Source organism: Sus scrofa, chromosome 18 (assembly GCF_054392235.1).
Source record: "Sus scrofa isolate SSC_HxYL_T2T_F1_AM1 chromosome 18, Sscrofa_HxYL_maternal_Yorkshire_Landrace_v2.0, whole genome shotgun sequence".
In the NCBI taxonomy this organism is placed as follows: Eukaryota; Metazoa; Chordata; class Mammalia; order Artiodactyla; family Suidae; genus Sus; species Sus scrofa.
Window position 1 is genome coordinate 9348248 of NC_139400.1, and position 20363 is coordinate 9368610.

General features: G+C 54.0%; 1 protein-coding gene across 1 annotated transcript in view; it reads left to right on the top strand.

Moving 5' to 3' along the window:
* VIPR2 (vasoactive intestinal peptide receptor 2) overlaps positions 1 to 20363 on the top strand; it is a 71225-nt gene that overhangs the window by 14375 nt on the left and 36487 nt on the right. The window contains 2 exon segments of the mRNA NM_001195117.1: positions 13942 to 14049; positions 14288 to 14385. Of these exon segments, the coding sequence (NP_001182046.1) occupies positions 13942 to 14049; positions 14288 to 14385 (206 nt within the window).

Genomic DNA, 20363 nt, shown 5'->3' on the forward strand with positions numbered 1-20363 from the left:
TTTCAGAGCCTCCAGGTCCATCAGAGGGTCCACCAGCCATCGGGTCCCTGTCTGTGGGGCGGGGGATCTGGACACACCCAGCACCTGTCCGCTTCCTGTTCACAGATAACCTGGGAGCAGCGGGCATGGGGGGTACCTTCCACATCTCAACCCTGCACACCCTGAGGCCAGGAGACAGATCCTGGGGTCCTTCCTCTGCTGTGGGGCCAGCTCAGGCTGCCGGAAAGCATGGCCAGAAAGTCCAAGAAGGAGCTGGTGGTCTTTCTGAGGGGTGGCCTCTGAGCAGAAAGTCAAAGCAAGGTGGCAGCATATTTCAAGGCTTCTGCCAGGCGTAGCTGCAGCCGCCCTTCGAAGGGTCCCGAAAGCAGGCCCTGGGCTGAGGGTGGGAATTCCAAGTAGCCCCATTTTCAGCCACGGGCATAGAATACATCTTACAGGGACTGGAGGCCCCGAGGTGGTGTGGCTGCTTCGAGCTGCTTGGTCCTCTGGCCCCTGGGAGAAGTGAGGGGGCTGGTGCTGTCCAGGGAGCCTCTGCAGGCTTTGAACCCCGGGCGCTCAGGGGTCCGGGGAAGCACGTTGGTCAGGCTCCCCCCGGCCTCCGGGTTCTTGAAGAATGGCTTGTGTGTTTACCTGTAGAATCTGTGAATTGTGTCCTCAGTGAGCCTGAGCAGGGCCCTGGGACGGGCTCCATGAGGCCTGGTGGGCAGGCAGGCAGGTAGGCAGCCAGTCTGGTGATTCAGGTCAGAACGAATGGCTGGGAGTTCCCATCGGGGCTCAGTGGTTAACAAATCCGACTAGGAACCATGAGGTTGCGGGTTCGATCCCTGGCCTTGCTCAGTGGGTGAAGGATCCGGTGTTGCCATGAGCTGTGGTGTGGGTCGCAGATGTGGATCCCAAGTTGCTGTGACTGTGGTGTAGGCAGCTGCAGCTCCGATTGGACCCCTAGCCTGGGAACCTCCATATGCTGCAGGAGCAGCCCTAGAAAAGGCAAAAAGACAAAAAAAAAAAAAAAAAAAAAAAAAAAACCACACCAAAAAAACGAACAGCTGGGTTCACAGGAGAGGAGAGAGCACTTTTTAAACAGGATTTGCCCGACTCAATTGATGAACCCGTCTATCAAGCTTTTAGTCGTTTCACTGATACTCGGCCTGGGAGGAAGCTGGGGACAAGAGACAGATCAATGGCTCTGATGGCCAAATGAAGACAATGCCTTTCTTTTGAAACTGTGACATCAGAGTTTTCAGGCTCGGAGGCTCCACGGGAATCGCCTCAACTAGCACAGCCCCTCGTAGCGGAGGTGACGGCAGCAGAGCCGGGCCTATGCTGGGCGGCGGGGGGTTAGCATCACAAATGCAGTTAATACCTGCAGACCAGCCCGGTGCCAAGCATTGCTGTTCTGCTGCCCTGTCGGTGTTCCTTTGCCTTAGTCTTTTCCTACAAGAACACAGGGCAGAGTCCTGGCCTTTGGGGAGTGATCATGAGTGAGTTACGTGGAAGCGAAAGCAGGCAACTCTCTGGGCAGCATTTGCCAGGCTGAGCCTGGTCCCACAGTGCATCCCTGCTACCTCGTCCCTGCCCCACCAGGCACAGCTTCCCTCTCTTCCGTGTGCTCTCCTGAGGCCTGGCCGGGCAGCCTTCCCTACCAGGGGACCCTGGGCCACCTCCCTTTTGACCCAGGCCGGGATTCCACGTTGCACGCGGCTAGTCCAGGCTGGACGTGGCTCTGCAGGTGGAGGACCCATGGCTTCCATCACGATCTCAGTGAGTGTTTTCCGACAGAAAGCTCGCTCTTTGCTGTGTGATCAAACATCCGTATAATCAAAGTATTGGGAGGGGGAGTTCCCGTCGTGCGCAGTGGTTCACGAATCCAACTAGGAACCATGAGTTTGCAGGTTCGATCCCTGGCCTTGCTCAGTGGGTTAAGGATCCAGTGTTGCTGTGGCTCTGGCGTAGGCTGGTGGCTACAGCTCCGATTGGACCCTTAGCCTGGGAACCTCCATGTGCCATTAGAGTGGCCCAAGAAAAGGCAAAAAGAAAAAAAAAATCTTGGGAGGAAGGTGCTCGGTGCCACCACCAGGCCCAGCGCGTGCTGTGACAGCTTGTACAGGACACATTCGGTGGCCCGTTTTCCTGTCGCTGCAGTGCCGTGGCCCCTGTGCCTGTGTCAGCAGACAGGTCCTTACCCTGCAGAATGTCGCACAGTCCGGGTGTCTCAGTGGTCCTCTCGGGGTGGGGTGTCCTCACCCATGTTTCCGTGACGCTGCATTGGATGCGGAGGCTTGGCTCGACCCAGGTGGCCCCTTGGAGAAGAGTGGGTGCAGGTGATGTGTGTGCTCCGTGGGGTCACCACACGCCACACTGGTGCCCTCTGTCCCTTCACTTCCCTGATGCTCTTTGGTCTCTAGGTTAAAAAGCGACCTCCTGGAGTTCCCACTGAGGTGCAGTGGAAACGAATCCGACTAGTATCCATGAGGACGCGGGTTCGCTCCCTGACCTCGCTCAGTGGGTCGGAGATCTGGTGTTGCCATGAGCTGTGGTGTAGGTCCCAGACACGGCTCCGATCCTGCGTTGCTGTGGCGGTGGTGTAGACCGGCGGCTCCAGCTCTGATTCGACCCCCAGCCGGGGAACCTCCATATGCTGCAGGTGCAGCCCTGGAAAAAAAAAAAAAAAAAACAGTGACCTCCAGAATCTTGAATAGAAAGATTCTGGCTTTTCCCTTCGCTCCTGGCAGGGGGTCTGCGGGGTTGCCGGCCTTCCCCAGCCTTCCCACTCATGGCTCCGGATTCGTGCCTGGATCAGCCTGTCTTTTGGGCTCCAAGAGGCTGACTTTTCCCATTCTTCACCGTTCTGTACACATTTCTTCATTAGCATTCTCTGTAGAGAAGGGCTTTTCCGCATCATTTGGCAAAGAACCATAGTTCCTTCCAAAAGGACAGAATAAAAGTTCGAGCGCTTCAGGGGTACCTGTGGAGTCCTTACGAGAGTTCCCATCAGACAGTTACATCATCCCTGCTTGGTTGTATCACAAGAAAGTGGAGGTGGGGAGTGTGGGAGGGCTGTTAAAATTGATGGCACGTTACACCCAGAACGTGAAAAAGAGAAGATATTAAACGAGAAAGCAAGGAAGACTTCAGTGGGTGGGATATTCTGTTTGGTAAACAGAACCCAGGACAGGCGTATAGGATGACGTCAGGAGTTCCCGTCGTGGCGCAGTGGTGAACGAATCCGACTAGGAACCATGAGGTTGCGGGTTCGATCCCTGGCCTTGCTCAGTGGGTGAAGGATCCAGCGTTGCCGTGAGCTGTGGTGTAGGTCGCAGACGCGGCTCGGATCCCGTGTTGCTGTGGCTCTGGCGTAGGCTGGTTGCTACAGCTCCGATTCGACCCCTAGCCTGGGAACCTCCATGTGCCGTTGGAGTGGCCCTAGAAATGGCAAAAAGACAAAAAGGGGGGGGGGAATGACGTCAGGCCCTGGAGGGGGCAGGAAGCAGATGCCCTGTGAGGGGCCAGGAGGACTCAGAGGGCTGCTCCCAGCATCCTCAGCACGAGCGGCGAGGGGGCAGGGCTGTTCGGGAAGAGTCCTTGGGATATCCTGAGATTTCCGCTCCCCCAAACCCAGGCACAGGTCGTTGCAGCGGGGTGAGAGCCCCAGGGTCTGTGACGGGCCTCTGCCCAGGAGGACCTCCGGCAGGGCAGGGGCCAAATAGGGACAGGGCTGCGGCAGGGGGTGACATCCCCGGGGCCTGTGGGAAGGGGAGGTGCCGGCTTCCATTCAAAGCCCCTGTGCCAAGACCCCGAAGTGCCTCTGCAGTCAGCTGGGGAGCCCCTGGAGCCCCAGAGACCACCGCCAGCAGCTCTGGACCCCAATCCGCCAGGCGAGGCTTGCCTGCCCTGCGGTCCCCCACGGCAGGCCACCAACCTGAAACCAGCCTGGCTGGGGGAGGCGGTTCAATAAAGAACCAGACTGTGCCTGAGGCCAGAGTGGCCTGAAGCAGGAGGGGCCCCGCCTGAGTTTCCTCCGGGACCCAGGGTGCCCTTGAGTGGGGGAGGGGTGGGGAGGGGGCCGCCTCCCCCTGCAGCACAGACTGTAGTGTCAGTAGCAGCAGCACGTGTGCGTGTGTGCTCGCCCGCTCTCAGCAGAGGTCACACGTCCTTCTGCTCGGCCCGCGGCACCGGGTGCACATGCGTGGGGCGCGCGCGCGCCACCTTGGTGATTTAAGATCGCACACCCCGAGATGCCGGGACACTTCTCCAGGCTTCTCAGTGAGGGGCTCCTATTATCCCCCTTAGACGCCGAGACATCCTAAGTGCCAGGGGCCGGTGCTCGGGTCGTGGCGAAGGCCCTGATGTGCGTGCGTCTGAGGGTCTCGTGACCTCGGAGGGTCCCTGAGCCTCTTTAGGTCTGGACCCCAGTCTGTGAAGAAAGGGTTTGCCAAGAGCCAGACCCCCCTCCGGACTCAGCAGGTGGGTCTTTCAGTGACCCCCTCAGCTGGGCCCAGAGCCGTGTTCTCCTGGCAGGAGGGAGAAAACGCAACACTCACTCTTTTTTTGTTTGATTTTTTTTGGTTTTGTTTTGTTTTGTTTTGTTTATTTATTTTTTTTCCCACTGTACAGCAAGGGGATCAAGTTATCCTTACATGTATACATTACAATTACATTTTTTCCCACCCTTTGTTCTGTTGCAATATGAGTATCTAGACATAGTTCTCAATGCTACTCAGCAGGATCTCCTTATAAATCTATTCTAAGTTGTATCTGATAACCCAAGCTCCCGATCCCTCCCACTCCCTCCCTCTCCCATCGGACAGCCACAAGTCTATTTTCCAAGTCCAAGATTTTCTTTTCTGTGGAGATAATTCATTTGTGCTGGATATTAGATTCCAGTTATAAGTGATATCATATGGTATTTGTTGTTGTCTTTCTCACTCTTTTCACTCAGTATGAGAGTCTCTAGTTCCATCCATGTTGCTGCAAATGGCATTATGTCATTCTTTTTTATGGCTGAGTAGTATTCCACTGGCAACACTCATTCTTAAAGGACTTTCTTCCTGTTCAGAGATGTCCAGCAATCAGTGTGGCTTCCCCATCCTTGGCCTGCTAAGGGGTTCTTGGACCCCACAGCATGGAGAATGGCCCTCCCGGGGCTGCCCTGCTGAGGCTCCAGGGTCAGGCCCATGGGGGCCTCACACCATGCAGGAGGTGCAGGGGGGTCGGCAATGTCCCATCCTGCCCACCCCCTACCCCCACCCCACTGAGCCTACCTTCCTGGTGCTGCCCCCTGGGCTGGGTACCTGGCGGCCTGTCTATACCCCACCCACCCCCAATCAGTCACCACAGAGGGCAGGGCGGTCAGGGGCTGCGGTGGTGCTCTGGCAGTTCAGTCAGGCTCTCTGTGCCTCTGTTCACTCATCTGTGAGGTCAGATGATGCTGAGGACACCCCAGGCCACAAGCACTTACGAGGGCAGAGGACACCCAGCCACAGGTGCTCACGAGGGCAGAGCCCGGCCCCCGGTGTTATTTCTGTCGGTGGCTGCAGCTGCCAGCGCATCCCCAGAACTGCATTTCCCTCAGCAGGTGCAAAGCAGTGGTTGTCTGCACCGCCTCCTGCATTGGGGGCAGGTCATGCACAGAGTCCAGGGACCGCTGGCCCTCCAGTGTCATTATGAGACTGTGAGGTGTCCTGCCAGCCACACAGGACTCCTTGTGCCAAGTGGCTCCTGTGATGACACCGGGGGGGGCTCACAGGATGCACTTCCTGTCTGCACAGGAGGAAACCAGGCTTAGTGAGGTGGCTCCGTGCATCCTCTCAGTCAGAGCTGCAGGGGCCCTGAGCCCACCCTCCTTCTTGCGTGCAGTGGAACCCTAAGCCGCGCAGGCTTGGGGCCTGGGGTGGGACCGGGAACTTTCTAACAGGTTCTAAGGGCTGCTCTGGGCCCCCATCAGCACCCACACTCATGATCCTCCAGGTCCAGCCTCACACCGGCACCCCCAGACTGTGGGTCTCAGCCCCGCTGCACGTGGAACCACCAAGAATTTGAAAAGTTGAGAAATACTGTCTAGAAGATCAGACCGGAATCCCTGGATGTGGGTGTTAACAGCTGGTCCCAGGGGTTTGGGGGAAGGGCCCAGGCTGCCATCTGGACACCCCCCCTCCCCCACTGCCCCTCGGCCGCCCCCCACCAGGTCTGTGCCCGCAGCCTGGCCCCAGAGTGGGATGACCTGTGACGGGGTCGGTGGTGTGAGCACACGTGGTGCTGCCACAAGCCTGGCCTCCTCCCCGTCCAGACAGCTGACCCGTGTGGTTCTGGCCACTTCGAATTCTATACAAGGAGTGACTGGGGGAGTTCCCGTCGTGGCTCAGTGGTTAACAAATCCAACTAGGAACCATGAGGTTGCGGGTTCAATCCCTGGCCTCGCTCAGTGGGTTAAGGATCCGGCATTGCCGTGAGCTGTGGTGTAGGTCGGTGGCTACAACTCCGATTCGATCCCTAGCCTGGGAACCTCCATGTGCTGCAGGAGCGGCTCAAGAAATGACAAAAAGACCAAAAAAAAAAAAAAAAAAAAAAAAAAAAGGAGTGACTGGGGAACAAGGAGTGCTGTTTTTCTGGTCTCTCCTGAGCAAGGTTAAAAAATAGAAAGCAAATAAAAATCACCATGGGAGTTTTCATCATGGCTCAGTGGTTAACAAACCCGACCAGCCTTCATGAGGACGTGGGTTCGATCCCTGGCCTCGCTCCACGGGTGAAGGATCCGGCGTTGCCAAGAGCTGTGGTGTAGGTTGCAGATGCGGCTCGGATCCCACGTGGCTGTGGCTGTGGTGCAGGCTGGCAGCTAGGACATGTGATTATCTGGAAAATTAATTGGTGTTTAGATCATTGAAATAATGAGAACGTAAATCCAGAAATGAAAATAACACATGTACCATCACCTGTGAGCGTGTGGCTGGCCTGGCAATGTTTTGGAGAGAAAGTTGGCTTTTTGGGTAAAGGGGTCCATTTCTTTCCATTGCGGTAGGTCCCTCCCTCCCTCGTAAGACTCCCCCCCACCCACCCCCGGAGAGGCTGGGTTGCAGCTGTCTCTGCGGTGTTGAGAATAGTGATGGGAGCCTGTTGGACGAGCAGCGCTTTCCATCCAGGTCTGAGGACGTTCGGTCCAAGGTGTGACGTCTGAAACCTGCACGGCGCGTAAGATCCCTGGTCCAGGACACCGTCTTCAGGGGGCTAAACTGCCTTCTCCGGAAGCACTTAGGAAGCCCCCAGCATCGCTTTACACCAGGCTCCTCTCCTGTCTTTTCCCATGAAGCCGGGCTAGTTCGAGATGGCTCCCTGGCCAGGCCCCCCGGGGCCAGGGCTCCCCTGCCCACCCTTCAGCACCTCCCGCAGGCTCTGGGGGGACACGTTGCCGCGCTTACAGTGCATCGCTGCCTCCTGAATCTGATGCTCACCCAGCTGCTTGATGAGACAGGATGTGAGCTGCCGGAGTACAGAGAAAGCACTGGTTTTTGGGGAAACCAATGTGTGTGCTTTGCAACACCAAAAGCAGTGAGTGGCAGGTGAGCGAGACAGCCGGGACCGTTCTGAAAATGCAGCTTTGCAGGCGCCCACGTCAGCCGCTTCAGTACTTGGAAGCCGGAAATGCAGATGACAGGTCAGGGTGTGATTTGCACGGGAAAGGAGTGAGGAGGCGGGTCAGCAAGTCCACGCACAAAGGAAAGGCTTTGGCTCTATGTTCTGTGTTTAAGTGATAAAACCACGTGCTGTGCTTTAATGGATGGAAGATGCGTGAGGCGTGTTTCTGCTTCTCTCCCGTGCCCTTCAAGCCTCTGACCCCTCTTTGGATAAGAGGCCTTCTCCTCCTCCTGGTGGGTGGGTTGGGAAGAGCTTTGTGTGATAAGTAGAAAGGAAATGGTTTACTAAAAAATTATCCTTTACAATTTATTCCTGAACTATTTCAGATGATTTCTATGAACGTGTTATCTGACAGATCATGACCTGTAGAAAGTTTCGTCTGTCTGGGCTTCTTTACCCTCAGCCATAGCTGAGGTACAGTAAGGATGGGTTTGTTATCTTCTCTCTTTGCTTAAAGTTTCTCGATAGCTTGTTAAGATTGGCTTTTAGGAGTTCCTGTCGTGGAGCAGGGGTTAACGAGTTCGCCTAGGAACCATGAGGTGGCGGGTTCGATCCCTGGCCTCGATCCTTAGGTTAAGGATCTGGCGTTGCCATGAGCTGTGGTGTAGGCTGCAGACACGGTCGGATCCCTCGTTGCCGTGTCTGTGGTGTAGGCCGGTGGCTACAGTTCCGACTGGACCCCTAGCCTGGGAAGCTCCACATGCCGCAGGTGTGGCCCTAGAAAAGGCAAAAAAAGACAAAAAAAAAAAAAAAAAAAAAAAAGAGAGAGAGAGAGATTGGCTTTTAATACTATTTTGTGCTTGTTTTTTGTTTTTTGGGTTTTTTTTTTTTTTTCTTTTTGCCTTTTCTAGGGCTGCACCCGCGGCATATGGAGGTCCCCAGACTACAGGTCTAATCAGAGTTATGGTCGCTGGCCTACGCCAGAGCCACAGCAACGCAGGATCTGAGCTGCATCTGCGACCTACACCACAGCTCCTGGCAATGCCGGATCCTTAACCCACTGAGCGAGGCCACGGATGGAACCCACAACCTCATGGTTCCTAGTCGGATATGTTAACCACTGAGCCACGACGGGAACTCCCGTGCTTGTTTGTTTTAACTACAGAGCTAGCACGGTGCTGTCCAGCAGAGCTTTCTGTGATGATGGGAGTATTCCATGCCTGAGCTGTGAGGTGAGACCCACAAGCCACACGTGGCCACTGCAGCTGAGGGGCTGAATTTTTAATTGCACTTAATTTCAGTGGAGGGAGATTGAAACCCAAACGGCCACTTGTGGCTGGTGGTGGCCACATTGCAAAGTGCGTGTCTAGGATGTTTTTCTGTTCCTTGTATCAGCATATCTGTTTGGTTCATTTTATCTATTGTTTTAGCGAAAGCTCTGACCTCCTGTTGAATGTGACAGCCAGTGTCTGGTCACATTCCTGATTTGCATTGTACACTGTTTAACCACTTCTAATGATAGTTATTTCTTTCAACAAATGGTCTTCGCTATGTTAGGACAATTTCATTGCATCATTATTTTGTTTAGAGCTTTTAAACATTAGGAATGGTTGCTAAGGAGTTCCTGTTGGGGCTTAGTGGAAATGAATCTGACTAGCATCCAGGAGGACACAAGTTCAATCCCTGGCCTCACTAGTGGGTTAAGGATCCAGCGTTTTTGTGAGCTCAGGAGTAGGTCGCAAATGAAGCTCTGATCCCACGTTGTTATGGCTGTGGAAGAAGTAAAACTATCCCTATTTGCAGATGACATGATACTCTACCTAGAGAATCCTAAAGACTCTTCCACAAAACTGTCAGAGCTCATCCATGAATTTGGCAAAGTCGCAGGATACAAAATCAATACGCAGAAATCGACAGCGTTTCTATACACTAGCAATGAAAGAGCAGAAAGAGAAATTAGGGAAGCCATCCTGTTTACCATCGCATCCAAAAGAATAAAATACTGAGGAGTAAACCTACCTAGAGACAAAAGACCTGTCCTCTGAAAACTGTAAGACACTGATGAAAGAAATCAAAGATGACACAAATAGATGGAAAGACATACCATGCTCTTGGATTGGAAGAGTTAATATTATCAAAATGACTATACTGCCCAAGGCAATCTACAGATTCAATGCAATCCCTATCAAATTCCCAAGGACATTTTCCACAGAACTTGAACAAAAAAGTTTAAAGTTTCTTTGGAAGCACAAGAGACCCAGACTAGCCAAAGACATCCTGAAAAAGAAAAATGGAGCTGGAGGAATCAGGCTCCTGGACTTCAGACTATACTACAAAGCAACAATCATCAAAACTGTATGGTACTGGCACAAAGTCAGACATAGAGATCGGTGGAACAGGAGAGAAAGCCCAGAATTAAATCCACGCACCTACAGCCAGCTCATCTATGACAAAGGAGGCAAGAATATACAATGGAGAAAAGACATCCTGTTCAATAAATGGTGCTGGGAAAACTGGATGGCCACATGTAAAAGAATGAAATTAGAACACTCCCTAACACCATACACAAAAAGAAACTCCAAATGGATTAAAGTCCTAGATATAAGACCAGATACTATAAAAGTCTTAGAGGGAAACATAGGCCAAACACTTAAACGACAGCAATATCTTCTCAGATCTACCTCTTAGAGTGATGACAGTAAAAACAAAAATAAATAAATAGGACTTAATTAAACGTAAAAGTTTCTTCACAGCAAAGGAAACCCTAAACAAAATGAAAAGCAACCCACAGAATGGGAGAAAATCTTTGCAAATGAATCAACTGACAAGGGATTCATCTCCAAAATTTATAAATACCTCCCCCAGCTCAATACCAAAAGAACAAACAACCCCATCAAAAAGTGGGTAGAAGATCTAAACAGACAATTCTCCAAAGAAGACATACAGTTGGCCAAAAAAACACATGAAAAGATGTTCAACATCACTCATTATTAGAGAAATGCACATCAAAATCACTATGAGGTACCACCTTACACCAGCCAGAATGGCCATCATCAAAAATCCTACAAACAATAAGTGCTGGAGAAGGTGTGGAGAAAAAGGAATCCTATGACACTGTTGGTGGGATTGTAAATTGGTGCAACCACTTGGAAAACAGTATGGAGATGCCTCAGAAAACTAAAACTAGAGCTACCATTTGATCCAGCAATTCCACTCCTGGGTATCTATCCAGAGAAAACCATGACTCAAAAAGATACATGTTCACTGCAGCACTCTTTGCAATAGCCAAGACATGGAAACAACCTAAATGTCCATCAACAGAGGAGTGGATCAAGAAGCTGTGGTACATATATACTGTGGAATATTACTCAGCCATTAAAAGGAACAAAACACAGGCGTTTTCAGCAACATGGATGGACCTAGAAATTATCATGCTAAGTGAAGTCTGTCAGACAATGAGACACCAACATCAAATGCTTTCACTGACATGTGGAATCTGAAAAAAAGGACAGAATGAACTTCTTTGCAGAACAGATTCTGACTCACAGACTTTGAAAAACTTCTGGTTTCCAAAGGAGACAGGTTGGGGGTGGGGGGAGGATGCACTGGGAGTGTGGGATGGAAATCCAATAAAATTGGATTGTGATGATCCTTGTACTACTACACATGTAATAAATTCATTGAGTAATTTTTTAAAAAGTGTGGTTTGTTAGTAAGATCACAGCTGACCATGTAGCAGGCACGGTCTCCTTTCTTTATACCTCTCTGTGTTTCCTGGGACAATAAGTGGGTTTTCTGTGTCTCTATCAATAATTAACATCAAACTTTGTACCGGAACAACAGATGCTCTTGCGACGATCAAGTGCACCGCGTGATGCCAGAATGTGTTCTCAGACCCACTGCCGCACTGTCCACCCCGTCCCCGTGGCCTGGCTGGCCTGGCTGGTCCAGGGCCTCCCATGGATGCTGCTCCAGCAGGTGGCGTAGGCGGAGCTTCTGGAAAATCCTAGCAGGGCCAGGAAGGCTGGTGCTCTCAGCGTTCAGCATTCAAATGCCCCGTGACCTCACGAATCTAGTCTGCCTGTGCCCAGTGGCCTGGCATCCGGGGCCCTTCTCACCTCCTGCGGGCTGGGCTGCAGTCCCCCCTGCTCTGCCTGGGTATTTCACACACCCATGCTCTGCCTTCATCTCGTGCACCTGCCCTTTCAAGTTTCTCAGCTCTTATTTTCATGCTCTTTGGGAAGTGGAGAGCAGCTCACCTGTTCCCAGTCAGCTCTCTTGGGACTCTGACTCACCACATAAGTGATCCCCCAGCCGCCTGGTCACCCACACGGCCCCCCAGCCTGCAGGCTGCGCTTCCCACCCCACAGCAGGTGTGTTTCTAGTGATGCTTTTGGACTTGATGCCTTGTTCTGAGTCATTTTTCAAAGAGCAGCATTTCTTTAAATACACAAGAACCTTGGGAGTTCCCGTCGTGGCGCAGTGGTTAACGAATCCGACTAGGAACCATGAGGTGGCGGGTTCGATCCCTGGCCTCTGGCAGTGGGTTAAGGATCCAGCGTTGCCGTGAGCTGTGGTGTAGGTTGCAGAGGCGGCTCGGATCCCACGTTGCTGTGGCCTTGGCGTAGGCCAGTGGCTGCAGCTCCGATTAGACCCCTAGCCTGGGAATCTCCGTATGCCAAGGGAGCAGCTCTAGAAAAGGCAAAAAGACAAAAAAAAAAAAAAAAAAGGTACACAAGAACCTTAATATAGTATGAATGTATGAACTCAATCTTTGGTATGTAATTCAGTTCTAGGATGACTATATTTTAATTTTTATTTTAAAAGCCTTTAAAACGTATTTTCCTCTTTTCTGCAAAACTTGGCTTTTAGCCAACTTTTCAGGATCTGTGTTCTTAGAAATAAAACATTCCCACGTTCGCACCAAAAATGTGCAGCTCTGTTGCTGTGTGTGCGTGCGGTTTCCTTACAGATGGCACAGCAGAGAGCAGAACTCTTGTTTCTTTCTTTGTTTTTGCCGAGGCTAGTCCACTGCTTCTCCCATACTGAAGTTAAAATGAAAGATAAAATTTTATAGGTTACAAGATATAGTAGGAACATCTTGAGCTTGTAGTTAAAACCTGGGTTCAAATGTGGATTCATGAGTTCCTGTTGTGGCGCAGTGGTTCACGAATCTGCCTGGGAACCATGAGGTTGCGGGTTCGATCCCTGGCCTTGCTCAGTGGGTTAAGGATCTGGTGTTGCCATGAGCTGTGGTGTAGGTCGCAGACGCAGCTCGGATCTGGCTGGCGGCTGTAGCTCCGATTGGACCCCTAGCCTGGGAACCTCCATATGCCGTGGGAGTGGCCCTAGAAAAGGCAAAAAGACCAAAAAAAAAAAAAAAAAAAGGCAACAAATGTGGATTCATTTTCCGTTTGCTGTTGAGAGGTCCCTGAACCACCTGACTCTTAGTGCCCTTTGTGAGGCAGTTACTGTGTATTTGTATGAATTACCCTCATGGGTGGTTATTAAACCAAATAAGAGTTCTGAAAAATGTTTTAGGCTCTAACATTATGCAAATTAAATTATTTGATAACCCCATGAAGGTAACCTAAGATTTTGTCACTGCTAAAATCAACTAATTCTTGGAGTTCCCATTGTGGTTCAGTGGTTCACGAATCCAACTAGGAACCATGAGGTGGCGGGTTTGATCCCTGGCCTCTAGCAGTGGGTTAAGGATCCGGCGTTGCCGTGAGCTGTGGTGTTGATCGCAGAGGCGTCTTGAATCCCGCGTTGCTGTGGCTGTGGTGTAGGTCAGTGGCTGCGGCTCCTATTGGACCCCTAGCCTGGGAACCTCCATATGCCACAGGTGCAGCCCTAGAAAAGGCAAAAAGATAAAAAAATAAAATCAACGAATTCTTATCAAATATTTAAATTTGTAAATTACCCTTGAAGCCAGACTCCGTAAAAGCACGTGTACGTTCATCCGGGGGGGCTCTCATTTCCAGGACCTCTGCAAATACGCAGTGGTGCCCATCTTAGCACACTGGGGGATGCACGCCAGCGGGAAAAAATCATGAACTATTCAAACTCAAAAGTGCGCAGAGCACACTGGGTTACCCAAGTACTTTCTGCCACGGATCTGCTCGTTTCTCCAAAAGTAATTGCAATGCACACATGCCAAGTATATTCTCAGCAACATTGCGGTGCGAGTTTGTTTCACAGAAAAGCAGTCTGCAACTCATCTAATGAACAGGCTTCCTCTTTGCAAAGCTTCTGGGCAGATCAGGTACCCTCACCCCGGGCCTCCCCACGCGTGGCCCGAGGGTGCTGTCCCCGCCCGCTGTGGCCCGGGGTCCTCTCTCACCACCACCCCCCCATCTCCCCCTCCAGCCTGCAGCGGTGTCTGGGACAACATCACATGCTGGCGCCCCGCAGATGTCGGAGAGACCGTCACCGTGCCCTGCCCAAAACTGTTCAGCAATTTTTACAGCAAACCAGGTACGGGGCCATATCTGAGCTTTTTTTTGTGGGGGAGGTGTTCATCAGAGGACCCGGCTTCCCATTCGGGCCAAAGAAGCAGGGCGTCTGCTTCCTTGATGGAGTGCGGAGCTGGCCTTGGGCAGAGGGAGCCCAGAAAGCTTCATGCCAGGCGGCTGCCTCAAAGCCCACGTGGCGGGGGCACAGCCAGGAGAGCGCAGCCGCCGCGCGGAGCCAACACCTGGCCTTTAACTTCCAGGGAACATAAGCAAGAATTGCACCCGTGACGGGTGGTCGGAGATGTTCCCAGATTTCATGGACGCCTGTGGCTACAGCGACCCGGAGGACGAGAGCAAGGTAAGGGCTGCGTGCGTCTCACCTCCGGTGTTTCCAGAGGTGCAGGTTCAACCGTGATGCTTTGAGATTTCCTTGCACGGAGTTCCCGTCGTGGCGCAGTGGTTAACGAATCCGACTAGGAACCATGAGGTTGCGGGTTCTGTCCCTGCCCTTGCTCAGCGGGTTAACGATCCGGCGTTGCCCTGAGCTGTGGTGTAGGTCGCAGGGGCGGCTCGGATCCCGCATTGCTGTGGCTCTGGCGTAGGCCGGAGACTACAGCTCCGATTGGACCCCTAGCCTGGGAACCTCTATATGCCGAGGGAGCGGCCCAAGAAATAGCAAAAAGACAAAAAAAAAAAAAAAAAAAAAAAAAAAAAAAAAGGGATTTCCTTGCAGTTCTGACCCAATCCAGCCAGGTCCCCGTTCGGTTCAGCCGCTGGGCGCTGGGAGTCACGTGGAGGCAGAAAGGCTGGCCTTTGCCTGCTGTGGGCATATCTGGAAGGTGACCCCAGGAGCGCTTTAACGAGCTGCCCTTTCTGCCCTGAGGGTTTCTTTGTTGCCTTTAAGATTCTGCCACAACACCAGAGGCTGTGGAGAAGCCCTGCGGTAGTTCTCTTAGCCCCGAGCCAGCAGCAGGTGGTGGAAGCAATGTGGTCGGAGCCCTGGGCAGCCTTAGAGATGGGTTCCCCCCTCAGGTCATGGGGACTCAGGCTGGGACAGGCATCCCGCAGGGCCCCCCACTGGCCAGCATAGTTTAAGGAGGGGCATGTGCCATCTCCAGCTCCGCCAAACGCTGCCCCCACCTCCTGTGAATGTTCTGGGCCCCGCACACCCACCCGGCCATGCCTCATAACCAGATCACTGCCTCCCCTGCGCCCTGTCATTGGCCCGGTGACCTTGTGTGGACAGCTAAGAGCCTGGGGAAGCTGAAATTGGGCTGTTGCAGACACGTGCTCCCTGCAGGCGTCAGGAGTGGTGCCCATTTAAGGAGCCCACTGCTCATGCCCAAAGCCCACGAAACGGGTAAAGTTATGTCACCGATGCCCGCCCCTCTCACCTGCCCCTGGGCCCCCGGCCCACCCCACACAGGTCCCATTCCCACTGTCCCTGGGATGTCATGCCGAGGTCAGATGGCTTTTCCTGGATCCTCTCGTGGTCCTTTGTCATAGAGGCTCTCTTTGCTGTCCTCACCGAGATTTATCATTTGAGACCAGTTCTTTTCCTAGCAAATTAGTAAACGCTAGAGAGGAAGTATCTTGTATTTTAGCCAATATCCCCCTAGTAGGAAGGTACATCCGTGGCCTGTGATGGGCGGTCAGTGACACTGGCCGTGGTGGTGCTGCTGTGAGCGGCGTGTTAGCTCACGTGTCTTTGCTGCCCAGGGAGCTGCTGATGTTTCCGTCGGAGTCCCCTGGGCAATGGCTCCCCAGCACCGCCCCCCCACACGCTCCCTGTGTTTCTGGGGACACACGGAACGTGCTCATCGCATCAGCAACAGCCCCCTGTCTCCCCAGCCCTCAGCTCACTTAGTCCTAGTGAAAACCTACTTTGTAGTTGGAGAGACAGAGGTTGAGAGAAATGATGCGACATGGCAGGGGCCCCGTCTGTCTGACTAGAGCCAGACAGAGCCCTCCCCGGGGGGGGGGGGGCCGCTCCCGATTGCACCGCTCCCCCCATAAGGTGGAGGCAGCAGCCACGGGGTGGACCCTCCCAGCCAGTGCAGAGATGCCTCGGTGCCTGCCGTCCTGGGGGCTCGGGGGAGACGGTCGGTGTCAGGATCGGGGCTTTGGGTCCTGCGTGCAGAGCGCCCTGGGAAGGGGTGAGGAGTGGGTGTGGGTCCTTCTTGGGGGAACATGTGGTCAGACTCTCAGGCAGGGGGATGAGAAGAGCGTCTGAATGCCCTCGCCAGACATGGGGCTCTGCTGTGTGACAGGTGATGCCAGCAGTGGGGTCCCAGCTAAACTTCCAGAAAGGGCATCCCAGGAGCGAGGCCCTGCTCCCTGCTGTGCTGCCTCAGCTTTGCCACGTTGCGGGTATTCACCTCCCTTTGGTCGCTTGAGTGGCATCCGAGGCCAGCGGAAGAGCCACGTCCCAGAGGCACCGGGTGGTGGTTTATGGCCCAGAGGCTCGCAGACACAGGAGAGCAGCCCCAGGGCCTCCCGGCGGCGCCCTGTCCCTTCCTCCCCTTCTGCCCCCGCTCGCCGTGGCCCCTGGTTCCAGCTCTCCTGTTCTTCGCATCACTGCTCTGGTCCGGGGTCCTTGCTGATGCGTGTGGCCCGAATACCTAATATTCTATGTGATCTGACAAAGGAGGCCCAGCTGGCAGGTTGCACGTGACCCCTGGGCAGCAGCACAAAAGGGGAGCAGATCCACACCCCCCCGCCACAGCTCTGACGGCATTTAGCCTCCCCGATCTCCAGCCCTCCATCTGCGGAGTGAGGGGAAGAGCCACTGCCCCACGTGCTGTCCATGGCCCAGTGCACAGCCTGGGCGGAGACGCCTCGTGAGATCCAGGCCGACACATTTTCATGGGCGTGGGAGCGAATCTCAAGTTGCAGACTCGTTTCAAACCTCTGTTCAGCTGTTTAATCCTGATGCCCAGGAGTTCCCGTCGTGGCGCAGTGGTTAGCGAATCCGCCTAGGAACCATGAGGTTGTGGGTTTGATCCCTGGCCTCGCTCCGTGGGTTAAGGATCCGGTATTGCTGTGAGCTGGGGTGTAGGTCGCAGACGCGGCTTGAATCCTGCGTTGCTGTGGCTGTGGTGTAGGCCGGTGGCTACAGCTCCAACTCGATCCCTAGCCTGGGAACCTCCATATGCCGCGGGAGCGGCCCTAGAAAATGCAAAAAAAAAAAAAAAAAAAAAAAAATAGTAATGCCCAAACCAGGAAGCCATCCTGCCGGAGTCCTGGGAATAAGACCTTCAACTGTGTAGAATCGGACCCCAGTTTCCAGACGGTTTCTGTAGAGATGCGTCCCAGGTCCTGTTCAGAGGACCCTGCATTCTGACCAGTCGTGGGGACATACCCCACGATGAGCCATCCAGCAGTGGCTCCCAGGGACCCTGTCACGTCTCGCCTACCTCCACGCCTCCACGTGGCCCTGCAGGACATGGGGGGATCATTTTAGGGAAGACGGGCCTCAGTGCCTGCAGAGTGTCCGGCCTCCCGCAAGCAGGGTGGGTGGGTGGGGTCCTGACGCCGCCTTCGATCCCCCACATCTCTGCTGACCCCCCACCGTCAGCAGCCAGCCCCGAATTTGTCCCCTCCGAGGCTTCAGGACACACAAAGGGGTGATGAGCTGTGTGCAACTCACCAGCAGCATTTATTCCGGGCCCTCATTTGCGAGCCTGGGCCTCATGCATTCCACAGGAAAACATTTCCCCCGATGTTCTGACACTGTGCTCGGGTTACACAGAACCCGAGGTGCTTGGAGAGGGCGCTGCCGTGGGGCCTGTGTGGGATACGGCCCCGTGAGGACACAGAGCCTGTCGTTTTGGGATGCTCTCCCGCCCAGTGTGAAGAGCTGTTTTTGGTCTCCATTAAACATTTCAGAGCTTCTGCACGAATCCTGAATGCATAGTCCCTGCTAGCGGATTAGAAACTCAAAATATTTCAATGTGAAAAGCAAAAGAAAATAATGGCACAAAATCAAAATGAATGCTTTTTCTTCCTGGTTGCAGCTTTAGGGGGGTCACTCCGAAGATAAAAGCCGCAGGGCGTTAGGCTGCATGGGGGTGGGGGTTGGGGGGCTCCAGGACGTCCCCCCATCCCCACCCCATAGAGGGACCAGCGGCCCCTGCATCAACCCCATTCTCCCGCCTCAGCAGCTCCTGCCTCCCCGTCATTCCTCATCTCATCAGGGGCTCTTGCTTCCCCGTTTTGCAGTTTTAATTGGATTCCCTGCTCTTGCGCAGCCAAACTCTGCCCTGGGTGCTCTGTGTGCAGGCTTTATTGGTTTCAAAATTAATTAAATTCGAGAGGAAACATTAGCCTCCACAAAAACCACACATGGTGGAGGAATCCAGAGATAAAATGGTCAGGAGTGGGAGTTGTGAGGGAGGAAGTTTGAAGACCCCCCCCAAGGACCCTTGACACCAGCAAGAGCTGTTACCCCCCTTGGATGGAGGGAGAGGCCCTCGGATGGCAGGGACGGGCAGTGGTCGCACCCAGGCTTTCTGGTGCCGTGAAACCCTGAAGCCAGCCAGGCCTGTCCCCGTGTCCCCAATTTCCATTAGACGGCTCTTCCCAGTCTGTGAATTTCCCAGGAAAATCAGCCTCAGGCCTGTGTGTCTTCATCTTAGGCCTCTTCATCATTGGAGAAAGGGTTTACTCTCATTGAGGGGACTTAAGGACTCTCTCACCCCCCACCCATACCCACCCCAGATCTGGGCTCACACCCGCAGCTCCTCTTCCTCTTTCCCAAACCCCACGGGGAGCTCAGGCAGCCCGACACCACGAGGCCCTCTCACTGCCCCACCCCCACCAGGAGCTGAGGGTCTCCTGAGCCACAGAGGTTGTCCTGCCATCATGGTCTCAGCCTCAGGCAGGACCAGCCAGTGCTGGTCGTTCCCTCCCCCCCCCCCCCCCCCCCGTCCCCAGGTTACCTGTCTGGTGCCCTCTCTCCACCCGTCTTGCCCCTGAACTGTCCGGCGTGGCTCTTGCCCCAACACGTCATCTCTGGACTCTGCGCCTCCTCTAAGGCTGTGTGCAGGCTCGGGTCAGAGCACTCAGGGGCAGCCCCCCCTACCCTGCCCCTGCCTCAGTTTCCCACCTGCTTCCGTGGTCCCTGCCTCCCTGAGCTCCCAGGGATGCTGAGAGCAGACAAAGCACAGAAATGGCTAGAGATTACCCACCTACGTCTCTTTGGGCCCCGGGGTGGTCTCCCTTCTCCTGTTAGTGGGAGTCTTCCAGATGAATCCAAAAGGACCCCAGGGCTGTACCCTGATCTCGGCTGCCACGTGTGCCACAGCCACACGTGTGATGCCACCCTTGGCCCATGGCCCGGTCCCTCTGCCAAAGGACAGCAGCCCCTGCAACAGGCTGGTGTTCTGTGCGAGTGGACCCACGAGGCCGTGTGAGCCATAAGTCTCCTATGACCATAATTCTTCAATAAAGACACTCCAGCTAAATTTAGCCACGAGAACTGTTTGGCATTCCGGCCTCCCAAGCTTTAAGTGGACACATTTCTTCCATGTTATGCCGTATTCCTAAAAATATTTCTGCGTCTCCTCTCAGCTTTCTGACCCCTGCGGTAACTCCTCCCACCTCCCCAAGGGTCCCCGGCCCTGGCGTGTGAGGTCCCTCCCCATCGGGCACCCTCGGCCTCTCACTTGGTCCTCCCAGGCCCCCCAGGCCCCCCAACATCCCCATGTCAGAGGAAGGGGCGGCCCGGGATGTGCTGAGCAGCCGCGGGCCTTGGAGGCCAGGGCCGGAGCCTGAAGCGGCTCCAGAACATGGGCCTCGAGGTCGAGATCTGAGTGGGACCCACCCAAGGGGCTGGCTGCAAATCCCATACTCACTTCCGCTCCAGCGGTTCCAGAAGCCGATTCCGTTCGGCTTCTGAACAAGCACGAGGGGCAGTGTTTGGCTTCATTTTGCATCTGATGGCGCAAGGAAGCTTTTCCCATCGTAATTTTCGGGGGCACTTGTGGGCCATTCTTGCCTCATGGACTGCTTATCAAATAATGGGGTGACACGGGGTCAGGGGCAATGAGGGAGGCAGGGCAAGACCTGGGGACCCCGCAGGGGATGGGCAGCACCTGCAGGACTAGGGGCATCCGTAAGTGCGGATGGTCCAGGTAGAAATCTGACCCCCAAAAGAAAGGTGATTCCGGAGATTCACATAGCGGACCCAATTATTAGCTCTTTTTATGCTGGTTTTACTGGGCCTGGGAGCATGAGGCTTAGTGCTTGCTGAGTAAAGGAATGAGTCTTTCCAGAAGCCAAAGGAGAAACAGAGTGACGAAGAGGAGGTTAACAAGGAAATCTAGAGAGACACTC